Genomic DNA, 13,930 nt, shown 5'->3' on the forward strand with positions numbered 1-13,930 from the left:
TACTCAGTCACTCATTGCAATACAATACAATATTATTCTATATAATATACAAAACAGAAAGCCTGAAAAGGTATAGGTAGAAGCAAAAAATGCTTACATATTCCTATCCTAAATTATTATAATCAAATAAATCAGAAAATGTATATAAAATAAAGAAAAATAATAAAGAACAAAAATAAAGAAATATATATATCCACATACATATACATAGGTTCCAATCACACTTATAACCCTCAAAAATTGTTTTATAAATAATCCTTTTGAAAACTAAAAATGAGTTGACCATTCTTATATCCATTTTAACATTGTTCCATAATTGGACCCCTACAATAGAAATACGTCTTCTTGTATTCCCTTTGTTAGCCTTTTGTACAGTAAACATACAAACATCTCTCAAATCATATTTACACTCATGTGTTGGAATCAAACTTTGTACACATTCTGGCAGTGACTTGGCAGTGACGTGAAATACTAAAGCTCATACCTGTGGATAACCGTTGAAAAAATCTTTGGCTGGCAAACACCGAAAACCATTTTAGAAAATGCATATTCTAGACGTCTCTGGTCGGTATAGCCTTTAGACGTGTTTCTATAGGGCTTCTTTTGAGGGTTGAGTCCTTGGTTGCGGTTCCTGCCTCTCCTTTGATGCCGTTCTGTAATGTTCTACATTGCTCTAGTTTGAGTTTAATTAGGATTTTTATCCTGGATGCATAACATGTTTACAGCCTGAGGCCCAGAAGAGAAAAGAAAGCTATTGTTTAGGGGCCGGAGCTAATGTCCTAATGTCCCTTTGTTTGTAAAAGATACAACTCGACTCTGTTTTATTTGTGAGGGGTTTTATTCCAGTTTCGAGTGGAGGCCTGTGATCATTTTCACTGAAGCTTTAGAAGTCTTTCAACCAAACAGTTTGTTTTCCATTTGAACTTCCTGTGTTTCCAGAATCTCATGTGAGTTCCCAACAACGTGACTTGAAGCTTTTCTCTGGTCGTTCTAGTCTTTACGTTGTCATCGCCTCGTTCCTTTTAGGACCAACTTTCATTTATGTTCCGTCTCTCAGGCCTTTTAGGGAAGTGCTGCTATTGTTGAAGTTCTCTTTCAAACAACACAAAACAATTGCCGATCTGGGGCAGTAATCTTTAAAAAAACAAAAAACAAAGTCAGCCTTTTCCCTCCATCTCAACGCTACAAACAACCCACAGCCAAACATGGAGACAGTTTGGCGAGCGCTGAGCCTGATGGTTTACAAATTCTTGAGTATTGACGGAAAATGTTCCCTCAGTAAGTTTGCGGCTCCTGGTTTGGCAAGATACACTTTCCATGTGGCGGAGCCATTATTAGCCATGAGCATGTAGGATGGTGGCGATGGGAGACATCTGCAACAGGAATGACGTTGTTGGTATACTTGTGACTCAAGCACCCAGGGGCCCAGTTGGGAAAACGCTTCCCCCTCTTTTCCTGACATTGAACATGTAAAATGTCAGGCTGTATTTATTCATTTGGAGAGTATTTTCTTTTTCAAAGCTTGTTTCAATATTGGGACCACTTGCGTAATCGGAGTAGGAAGTAGATTTGTCCAAAGCTTTTTGAACCGCCACCCTCGGTGGAATATTTTAACTGATGACATCAAAGAAAGTAAAAATCTGGAGCTATTTAAAGAAAAAAAATTAAAACATGACTCTGGAGAAATATAGACTTAACAGTATTGATGAAGCATAAGAAGTAACGGTTATTGGGGACAAGTTCTTGAATTTCTGGTTTTTTTTTTAACTTTAATTTTTTTAATGTTTTGCCTCCTGTTTTTTTAAAATTAATTGTCAATATTTTTTATAAAAAGAAATGTCTGTTTTTCTATTCTCAGATAATTCTAGTGTTAGGCCACATTTTAAGTATAGTCCGCGTATTGCTGCTCATTTTAGAAGCTAGGCTTCTATTGATAAATGATGAATGTTATTTCTAAAATGTATCAAAGTAAAAGCTCATTTTTTTATTGAAAACTCCCAAACGATACCCATCTCTCCCGGAAACACCGGAAATAAACTGCATTCAAAATGAAACAGCACAGTAAAAGAATTACTATTTGCCTGCATTGGAACAAAATGAGAACAAATGTCTCATTTAAAGTCCCAAAATAGATTAAAATAGCCATCTCCATTCACAAAACTGCAACATTTGATGCTATTTCAGCTGACGTCGTGTGGATTATTTGAAGCTGCATGATGGATTTGCTTACCTCGAGCCGTTAATGGCTCTAATATCACGTAGATTTTCGCTCTTCCCTCCATCTCTTCACCTCTGCGTCACACACCAGGGCAATCATAATATACTCAAGGGAAGCCATTACTGGAGACTTATTCCTCCCCTCATTATAATTTAATGCAGGCCCAGACAGATGCTCATGTTCAAAGCATCCTTTTGTCCTTTTAGTTTCTCCTATCTTGATTTGCTGAATAGATATACTCCTTTTTCTTTTCAAGTTCTTCCACTGTCTTTGTTTATTTATTGGTCACTTCTCCCTGTTTAGATGTTGGTGTGTGGTTTAAAAGCACTTGAAGTGGTCGGATGACTATACTTTATCAATTTTAACAAGATTGCCATATTAAATTCATGCATGCTGACATTCTATCATGCTACGTAGTTAATGTTAGCAGTTAGCATGCCCAACGTTTGCACGTTAACACAAATTATCTATATTTACTGTCCGGAGTAAAACAGTTCATCAACTTATTTATGTAGTTTTGCCTTCATAAAGAAACGATGAAGAAGAAAAAAATCAAGCTAACCAGATAAACGTGCCAACGTTAGCTTGTTATAATGCAAATAAGCTAATATGCTAAATGGCTAACGACAATAGCTGGCTCTCAGAAGCAGCCAGAATGCTTTTCTCTTGCATACGATTGTTGTTGTTGTTTCTTCCTCTTGGAAAACACGATGTTTAACCGCCAACTATAACCCTAACCCTCGGTTATTTAGTCGTCGGATAACTTTCTGTATTCATGTAACGCCAAACCGCCATCTTTTCCGAAACCCAAAGTCGTTTTGCAGCCTAACCTAACGAAGTTGTTTCCTGTGAAGACGGTGGTTTATTTTGAAAACACTGAATGTAACGTGTCGTAGTGAAGCTGCATGGCCTCAGTTCATTGGTCTGCCCATCTCCATCTTCCACACCACTCAGCGTGTCTTACTCATCGGATCGGCGTGCAGATTTCTGCATTCCCAGACCGACGGGAACAGGACGGCTGTTCTCTAATGCCCTCGTTCACTCACCCCCCCTGAAACATTACCCGTGATTCCCGTCCTCATGTCTGGCTGCCTCATTTCTTTCGCATTGAGTCACCATGTAGGTTCCTCGCTCAATAACTCAGGCTACGTTAGCCGACCACAGGAATAACAGCCATTGCCAGCATACTTAATCATCCCCCATCGTTCTCTCCGTCCGATCCCACAATGCTCTCTGCCTGACGCTTCGGCCTTCCCGGCTCTTTGTCTGTATTTAGTCTCTCCATCCTGCGTATCTTTTCAACCGCACATATTTCATTTTCCCTCCTGGCCATTAGGCTACAAACCCGAGAGGGATCCATAACTCCAAAACCCTGAGGATATATATTGGTTTTGTGTTGGGGAATAAAGCAATCCTTTGCTTTTGAAATTGGACAAATAATAGAAAGAAACCGCTTTATTTTTGTCTGTCTTTGTTTCATACTTTGCCCGTGCTCATGTCATGCTTGATATCACAAGATAAATGCTATATGCTCAATAAAGCAGCCGGATGTAGTTACCTTCCTCTCTCTCTCTTGCATTCACTTTGGAGATGTGTCTTCATTCACTCTGGCAATGCCCCCTGTCTCCTCGCAAACTGCTGAGGCGGCTTTTTCTTTTTTCTAAATGAGCCTCTGCAGTCGGCTTCACTGAGTCAGTGGGAAAGCTGACTGCGTGTCCAAGAGGCCTGAAAGTTACCGTTAACTCAGCTTTATTGTCTTGTTCTGAACTTAGAACCCGGTGCTCTCAATATTACTAATTTCCATCGGGGTTGCCATGGCAACTGGGGCTCATTCATCCGCGCTGGGAGCTTTTTAGAGTGTAAAAATAATTTTATGAGTCTTTTAAGATTATAACATCCACAGCACTAACTGGGCTCTCGTGTAAAAAGGCCTGCAAGCGTTAATCACGTTATTTTTCAAAGATGGACTCGCTGCTCCACATTTTTGCTATGTGCCACTACATTCAACAACCGTGACCTTCTACCTTCAACATTCTCCCCGTCGCTAATGAAATGAAAAACCCAAAAGCAACTGCATACAATGTGATGCTGGTATGTTGGCCTACTTCACGGCCATATAAAACTTTGAGACCTCCAAAAAGAGCTTTGCAGAACGAGCTTCCTTAGATTGTAGTGCGCTACTACCCCCGATGGGGCTGGGCAGAAACCCTCATTGTGGTTCTGTTTAAAATGAGTTTTTATCCTATTATCATACACTGTCTTTAGCTAATAATTTGGATATATCCCACACAATCAATTAGTGTGATATCCACGTAAAAGGGCCACACACTTAAACTGGCCTCACACAGACAGACGGAAGCCAATTTAAATCAACATTTTGGTGTAATTATTTTGCTAAAATGATTGCAAGTTTTATGACCACACACTTGACATAATATTTAGTTGAAACTGCTATAAATTATTTGGGTTACTTGCTGTTTACTGCAGACAGAGCTCCATCGGGTCTGCAGATCCTTTTGAAGTTGTGAAGTTAGTCCAGCTGGATCACCAAACAACACATACACACACGTACACCATATGCATGCTCTGTGGCTCACCTGGCTTGTGTGTGTGTGTGTGTGTGTGTGTTTGCCCTTCAGCTGTCCTACAGCCTCCTCCTACCCTCCATCACTATCTTTACATCGTTGCTTACCTGAGGTCATAAACAGCTGTTGCCGAGATAACGATGGGGGATGCTGCCCGGTTGCCATGGCGACACTCCCTGCGGTGCGTTGGGGGGATGTGGGGTATTGGGTTTCGTATCTTGGAAACCTCTTTTTCTTATTTTTTTAACAGCCAATGCCGCACACTGCCGATCCTAAATACAGGAGGCGGACAAAATAACAGAAACAGCAGAAATTAGAATAATCTGAAGCCTTCAATTCAGCTGAAGCAACTTGTAACACAATATGTTGCCACCCGGTTTGAGGTCTTATCTGTTTGTCTTTAAGCACACCTTTACATCACTGTACTCTTTCTCCTCAGACTTACCGCATTTTGACTCCTGGCAAGTCTGGGCATCTTTTTCCCTTCATAAAAGATTTCTAAAAAGGAAGTTATGTTGTAAAAAAACAAAGATTCAGATTTGTTAGTCTTCACCAACACCGCCCTGTGTTTGTTGAGCCTGTCACAGAGCTGTTTATTCAGTCCGTCCTGTTCCTGTCAGTGAGATTCAACATGTCGCCACACTTCCTCCTCCCCACTTCTGTTTATTCATCTTCTAAAATCATCTCTGTTGATTAGCTCTTGGTCCTGAGAATTTGTGAAGTCTGACAGCTTCCAGCTTAAAATAACTCACGTTCTGCTGCTTCTTCCTCCATTTTCTGAATGGAAAAGATCTATTCTGTATGTGTGTGTGTGTGTGTGTGTGTGTGTGTGTATTTGTGCTGCATTGTATGCAACAGTATTAAATACGATGTATGTTTTTTGAGCGTGGGATAGACAGAAAGGAGAACGACTCAGGAGGAAGGGGCAGAAAATAAAAGAACAAAAGACTTAAGTTCCATCTACAGACACAATGAAACTGGTGAATTCAGCCGCGACGAGTTTGATTTAATTTAATGACACAACAGTACAGCGATTATATCATTTAGATTTCTTCGCCACTCTCTGCTTTTCTGCATGAACTTAAATTATAACACCACGGAGGTGAAGGCGTACGCTATCACACTCCAATAACAGGAAAAACAATGTTAACACCATGTTTCATCTTTGTGTTTGACACGGCTACACAGAAACCTGAACAAGAATAATGAAGCCAGTTATGTGAAAGTCACTGTTAGTTCACTGAGTACACACACACACACACACACACAGACACAAACTCCTACAGCAAAGAGCAGATTAGAGAGGAACGCTGTTGTCCCGCCTCCAGTTTAAAGCACTACAGTGATCAGTGATTCTTCTGCACATTAAAGGCAGCGTGGGCACACACACACACACACACACACACACACACACACACAGACATCCACTCTATATATAGTATAGTATATTTCCCATAGGTGTTCAGTTGGTTCGACAGCTACAGCTCATCATTCGTAACATATCCATACTCACTGAGCCATTCAGGGTGGCCTTTGACCTGCACATAGAGATGTATCTACTATATCTGTGTGTGCTTCAGGGCTGCCCCTTTTGTATTAGTTCAAGTTTCCGTTTGAACGTGGGATAAATGTATTATTCAATCTGTAATGATCCTTTAACTTTTTTAAAGTGCATCATTCGCTTACGCAAAATTGAGAAAACAATGCGATAACGCATTTTGGATTCGATTACATGGATGTAAAATTCTCTCTTCTGAAATTTTACAATATAAAGTTTTTTTGTGTGTCCATGCCCAACTAAATCTGGTCATGGGAGAGATGATGGGTTTTGGTTAAATTGACTTCCTTGTTGTGAATGACTTCTGGTTCTGAAAAGCTAAGCCAATGGGGAAGCGCCTTGCATTACTTAAAGTCACCTGTAGTGGGCGACTGCTCTGGTAGCAAAGAGAAGTCTGATTGTATAGAAGTCTCATTCATTTCGTAAAATATCCTTCCATTTAGAGTCAAATAGATGATAAATGAGGGTATGCTTTAGGGCGGGGCTACTTTGTGATTGACAGGTCGTTACCAAGGTGTTGTCTGTGTTGTCGTCTTTAACCGTTTCCGTGTGCTTTCAGTTCAAGAAAGTTATTTGCAAAATGTTTGGTCAATGCTCTACCCTCCAGTGTTTCGTCTGGCTGCCAACAAAAACAAGATGGCGACGGACAAAAAAAAAGTTGAGGCTTCAAAACCTTAGTCTACAAACCAATGAGTGATGGGCGAGGACTACCTCCACTCACACACAGGCTAAGCTCCACACTGAATATGCTGCTCCGTACGAACATCCCCTTTTTATTTTATTACATTTTCCAGGAGTCTTTATAACTGGAAAATAACTTGGAGAACTTAATTAAACCCCCAATTCTGTTGGTCTTCTTCTGCCTGTAAAATGCAACGCCGTCTTGTAGCATCATTAGCGAGTCACGCAGGTGTGTGGGTCTAGCTAATGATGGTGTGGGTTGTGTTCAAATTAAAATAAGCTCCAAACAAACAAACAATTGCTCTAAATGTTATGAACAATTTGAGAACCGTCTGATCTCTCTGTCTCTCTCTCTCTGAATGAAAAGATGAAGCAACATTTTGGTGAAGCAAAGGTCGGGGGGGGGGGGGGGCCATGACCTCGACACGTGTGATTAGTTGATTGGTGGAGTTCTCTTCAATCTTCATTATTCTTCAAATCTTTCATGCTGCTTCGGGCTCGTTTGTCTTCCTCTCTCCCTCTTCCTCCTCCCCCTCCCACTCATTCTCTTTACTTTTAACATCCCTGCTTCTCCTCTCCTCCCTTTCCTTCCTCCTCATAACCTTCCCTTCTCCTTCCCCATCATGTTGCCTTTGTGCCTTTTTCATCTCCATCTACTTCCTTTTCCTCCTCCTCTCCCTATTATATTTCCTCTCCTTCCTCCCCCTTCTCTTTATGTTCCCCTTTTCTCTCCCTTGTCTCCCTTGTATTTTGTGCCTCTTTTATTCTCCTCGTCTTCCTTCCTGTCTTCGTCCTCTCACATGCCCAGCTGCATGTGCACACTCCGGGGCTGTTTCTAGGTCACGGGGCTTTATATGAATAATAAACAGTTGTGTGCTTTAAAGAGAATTATTTATAGAGCTTTGAGTGAGTCTCCCAGTCTTAAACATTTGCTCTTTTTATTTCTCATCCATCCTTTTTACACCCTGTTGTCTTTCATATCTGTTGTATTTTTTATTTCTGCTTCCTTTGTTTCTCGTCAATCATTCGTCCTTCAACCTTTCCTTTTCTACCCTGACTCCAGGAATTTGCTTCTCTACCTGTTCGTTGGGATGCTGCTACTTCTGCAACTGGGACTATAGCAGTAGTAGTAGTAGTAGTAATAGTAGTAATAGGAGTAGTAGTACTAGTGGTAGTAGTAGTAGTAGTAGTAGTAGTAGTAGTAGTGATAATAGTAGTAATATGAGTAGTAGTGGTAGTAGTAATAGTAGTACTAGTAGTAGTAGAAGTAGTAGGCTAGTAGGAGGAGGAGTAATAGGAGTAGTAGTGGTGATAGTAGTAGTATTAGTAGTAATAGTAGTAGTATAAGTAATAGTAGTAGTAGTAGTATTAGTAGTAGTAGTAGGAGGAGGAATAGTAGTAATAGTAGTAGGCTAGTAGGAGGAGGAGTTATAGGAGTAGTAGTGGTAATAGTAGTAGTATTAGTAGTAATAGTAGTAGTAGTAGTATTAGTAGTAGTAGTAGTAGTAGTACTAGTGGTAGTAGTAGTAGTAGTAGTAGTAGTAGTAGTAGTAGTAGTATTCGTAGTAGTAGTAGTAGGAGGAGGAGTAATAGGAGTAGTAGTGGTAAAAGTAGTAGTATTAGTAGTAATAGTAGTAGTATAAGTAATAGTAGAAGTAGTAGTAGCTTTTGCATGAAAGCAGCTCACAAAACATTCCACTCAGAGACTTAAAACGGCCCTAGACAAGTACCCCAGCATGCCTTTTGCATCAATCAGAAGCCTCCGTAGACACCAGTGAGACTCACAGCTGTCATCATTTTCACACAAAAAACTGTTATTGTGTCACTAATCCAATTTTACTGTGGATTTTTTTTTTAGATTTTTAATATGTTGTCAATTTATCAAAACACCCACTTGAAGATTTTCTCGGGAGATGTGAGGGCCGTCACGAAGGCCGGCTTATGAGGGAGCCATTTTTTGGTATTGTACTTTACACATGAGTCTGGATGAAAGGACGGGTAACTGGTCGTTTGGTTTGTCTCCGGGTAAAGTCAGAACTCATTGATTGTTTTTTGGGCCCAAAACAGTAAACATGGACATTATCATGAGTCAGCAAACAGTTTCTTCTTTACACTCCCAGCAGTTATTAAGCAATATTGTAATTCGCAATGAGAGAATAGATAAATGGAGATGGGAAAAGATGGGATTTTGGCGATGACATAAGCAGTCTGACATGGACACAGAGACAAATAGAGAGGAGGGGAGCAACAGAAAGGATGGAGGGAGATGAGTTCAGCAGAAGGTCAGACGATGGCCAGACTCCAGCTTCAGGCTGCAACAGAATGAGGTCATCTGGACTGGTAATACCCGCCACACAGAGCCTCATGGACGTGGGTCAGATGGGGCATGCAACTGTGAAAAGAAAAGTGTAGCATCCGGTTAAATCCTCCCTCAAAGTTTGCCAACAATGCAAATATTTAAAAATAACAAAGCCCACAATTATATCAGTTTAAACTATATTAAGATCCCAATGTTACTGCAACAGTAAGGAGACATTTCTTATGACGAGGAATGCCATTTTTCTACACATGCAGTTAAAGGGAGCTTATTAATGGTGTCTATTAAACCTGAATTTCTGAAGTTTTCAGATAATTTATAAGTCAATTGTATATTCTCCTCCTCAAGTGGTGATCAGAGGATGTCTTGGGGACTCAGGGGTTCAGGACGCTGACCTGCTCTCTGCTATTCTCTGTCAAAATGAAGCCAAAGCAACTCATCTAAACCTGCAGTGACAGAGAAGTAGAATCTGTCATGTGCAGTTATTTTGTTCATTATTATTTCTCGTTGTTCAGGTGGTGGTTCGAGCTCTGGGAACTTTGTTCCAGGACATTTTGTTGTTCAATTAAAGGGAATTTCCAGTGTTTCACAACCGTGTGGCCATAGTGACTCTAATGTATGCATTGAGCTGACTTTGGACTCACTTGCCTAGTATATATATGTATAAATGACAAGCCGATATGCACCGATATGCAGGTCAGGGAGCTTTTGTGCTGATTGAGAGTTTGGTGAAGAGTTTTATTTTGCAGTGTTTCCTTTATATAGTCTTTCATAATCAGCAATGCACTGCTTTCCAGTTTATAATCTCCAGTTTAAACCCTGATAGATCAAAAAGGTAATTACTCTAACCTCAATCCCTGCATGCATTTAATATGTTGGTTTTCATATCTTCTCCTGATTTGATGGTGAGTCGCTCTGCATTCGAGTGAACACCATAAATACCTTTCATTCATCCGGATACAATATTTAATAGCTGGAAGCGCTGAAATCTTCAAATCCTCTTTAACTCCACCTGATCCACCAGATGGTGCATCATTTACAACACATACTGTGTCAGATTATTGCATCAAATCCACAGAAATGTATCGCAAGATACTTTCAGTGGTGGAAAATACTTTTCTTTACTTTCTTTCTGTACATGAGTGAAATTTTTAGATACTTGTACTTGAGTATTTCTATACTTTGTTACTTTACACCCCAACATTCAGAGGGAGATAATGTTCTTTTTATTCCACTACAGATGGATATATTTCAGATGTTTTAGGAGAATAGCTGTCAGTCTATGTATAAAATGCTGCAAAAATACATATTGGATATGGGTGAAAAGTGAAATTGGCCTAGATACAGCTGAAGATGACAACATTGACGATGACACAGTATAGTTAAAGACTTGTTGTGTTGTCTCAATAAATTAATTCTGACCTGCAGGTTAATAGAGTTGACAACAGGGTGCCAAGAGGAAGTCGAACTGTTTTTAATCTGGGAATGTCGGCTAAACTGTAATCTGTTCCGCCTTCATTTAACCCCAGCTAAAGAGGTCAGAGGGTTTACGAGTGTGTGAATGCATGAGGATGTGTGTGGGCATGCATATCATAAATTAGATATAATGCAGTGAGTCAAAAAGACATTGGTGGAGAGGGCAACAGGGGTCAAACTGTGTGTTTGGTCTTGTTCTTCTATATTAGTGCAGAGAAAAGATTGAGACCGGAAAGTGAAGACATTCTTCACAGGGCTGTCTGAGGTATTTGACTTAGTTTATAATTAGTTTAAGTTCGAGGCTGAGGGGACGACTAGGGAGTGTTTTACGTCAAGGAAAGTCTTGAATGGTAAGAAAGTTTTTGTGTTTGTTTAGGATGCGTGAACTTTTCTAATCCAGGCAGACCAGAGTTCCCACAGTCATTCATCAAACCGAGTAATCCGCTTTCCACACACACACACAAACACACACACACACACACACACCTACACACCTACACACTCACACTCCCCCACATGCTTGGCCAGATAAAGCAGCTCAATCCCGAAGAAGCGTGTCACACTTGTCTCTGGTGACGACGGGAGTAGTTCCGTCAACCTCGGTTACTTCTCTCCGCCGTCTTCATCAGGAAGCAGCTGGTTTGTTGCATGCAAGTTAATTAGTTGATATGAAATTGCAGCGTTGTGTACGAGCACCGCCGAGTTTACAGGCAACGCACTGAACCGGGATCAGGCTGAAATAACGTGACAGAGACTGTCAATATAGTTCTTTAAAACTGTGAAAGCGCCGTGAGCTCTGGTTCTGTAGCACTGAGAGGGACGCGCGTAGGCTTGATAACGTCTACCTCTTGTTCATGGAAAGTAGCGGTTGAGTGCACACACTGTCAGCCACTTTTAGTAAAGCTCTCTGCCAAGTATATAATGCATTGTGAAAACAAGGATAAGTTAGGGTGACCAGACGTCCTCTTTCCCCCCGGACATGTCCTCTTTTTGAGACCTAATAAATGCGTCCGGCAGGGATTCCAAAAACGTCCGGGATTTTGCTTCGTCGGATATTTGTGTTTCTCTGGGTCTTTCACAAACTAGTTATTACCGCTTACAAGTTTTGGAAATGGTATCTCCCGTACGTTCCACCTACTTGCGCGAGCTCTGACTGAAGAGAGAACAGTCATCGGTCGACCGATCTCAGGGTTGCCAGATACACGAAAATGATCCTCCTTTTAGGCATGTATATCACAAAACAGGCAGAACAAGAGAGATGTTTAATCGCTCAGTTGGTTAATTGTTTCAGGCCTGTTTAAAGTTCATACAGAATCTGGAACACATTGCCTCTGAAGTCTAAAGTCTTCAGATTTGTAGCTTACTGTAAATGTTACTGTAAAATGCATAAAAGGTGAAGCGTTGTCTTATTTCTCCCCCTCTCTTTCTAACAGGGCCTTGTACACATATGAGGATGACAGCAATGATTTGAAGTTGGCATCATCAGGAGGTAAGTTAGTTTTTTTTCAATCCATTACATTAATTTAATCTCTCCCAAATGTAATGTCCTGCTGTTCTGATTATTTGTATGTCATAACCAATATGGCTGCATGAGCATGTTCACATCATGGGTGGAGATGGTTGTAATTTGATGAGCTTGGCAGGTTCCAATGTCGCTTCGGGGCGTGAAATCATCGTGTTCTTTGTCTCCTGATTGTTTCTGAGCTGGATTCATTACTATCAGACAGTTAATGACGTGCTGCATGCTCATTACAGTTTTATGAGTCTCCTCTGTATTTGATGCACACACATTGAGTATGAAAGGGTCCTCCTCCTTCCTTCTTTCGATAGGGACATCATTGCACCACGGTGGGTGGGAATCTGCAAACAAACATATGGATATAACCATTGTACTTTTCAAGGACTGTAGATTTATTTCCATTTTCACCAACATTTGATTGTGTTTATCATGTGTGTTGTCAGACTCAACTTCTGATCATTTCTCTTTATCTGACAAAGATTGCTTTGGTCTAAGTGTTCATTTTTACCTTGGAGCACACACAGTGGAGGCACATGTAATAAAGATATTTATCAGAGCAGTTAGAGTGTAAAAAATGGAAGTAATATATTTCTATGGACAATAAAATGGGCGGGGGGGGGGGGGTTATGCACAAACTAGAACCTAATAGGTAATAAATAACATGATCCAATAGCATTCACTTACTTGGGGAGGGAAATGGTGAAGGAGCTGCTGGTTCTAATGTAATCATCTGCACATAATTCCTGAATATAACAAAACTCTGCTGATTACATGAGAGGAGTGAACTGGAGCTACTGCAGAGAAGTGTATCACTAATGTTGGAGAGCTGCACGATGAAGAGCCACTTCTGCCAACGGCGGTGTTAGTTTCCTTCCATGTCAGCAGCTTCTCCACTGAGAGACGTGAATATTTAAAACTCGAAACGTGAATATTAATATCGCACAATTTGGCGTCGTTTTCCTTGATCGCGCTGTTAGCTGAAAGCGTTGCCATGTTGAGATGTGGAGGCAATCCCTCAAACCTAGGTATGCTCTGGATTTCAAATTTAGATTGAGTATAAGACAAAGTAGGACCCCTCCCACAGTCGTTATATTATTGTTTTTATAGACAATATAATAGGATTATTATTATGTAATCATTGTTCCAGGGTAGACTGGTCACATATCTATTGTAACTGGCCTTTTAATGCAAAACCTTATCCGCAAAGTACACACTTAGAGTCAATGGAGGAAGCGTCTGAAGTAGCATAACATAGAATTTAAAATATACTTTTTTCAGAATGTAATTTGATTTCTGAACACAATACAAAAAAAAGATGGGTCATTATTTGATGTGTAAGGCAAGTCAGCTTGACTTAAACTTTATTAACAATGTAAAAAAACAGCGTAGGAAAGTGAACACATAGATACAAATGTATTGAATTGTTATTTTTTATTATTCACGTATGGTCCAAAAAAATATTGCTTTTTGTTGTGCATTCCTGGCAGAGGCACATTAAATAATCTCTGATTGATTTAATCCACGAGCGGATTCATCTGTGAATATTCTACCAGTTTGTGTGTATCGATAACAGCTT

General features: G+C 40.3%; 1 protein-coding gene across 4 annotated transcripts in view; it reads left to right on the forward strand.

Moving 5' to 3' along the window:
• Window positions 1–13,930, forward strand: part of dbn1 (drebrin 1) — a 96,486-nt gene that overhangs the window by 60,171 nt on the left and 22,385 nt on the right. For all 4 annotated transcript variants that reach the window (XM_056440175.1, XM_056440182.1, XM_056440191.1 and 1 more), the window contains exon 2: window positions 12,269–12,324. In XM_056440175.1, the coding sequence (XP_056296150.1) occupies window positions 12,269–12,324 (56 nt within the window). The remainder of the gene's footprint in view (window positions 1–12,268; window positions 12,325–13,930) is intronic.

The sequence above is a fragment of the Pseudoliparis swirei genome, chromosome 3 (assembly GCF_029220125.1).
Source record: "Pseudoliparis swirei isolate HS2019 ecotype Mariana Trench chromosome 3, NWPU_hadal_v1, whole genome shotgun sequence".
NCBI classification, from domain to species: Eukaryota; Metazoa; Chordata; class Actinopteri; order Perciformes; family Liparidae; genus Pseudoliparis; species Pseudoliparis swirei.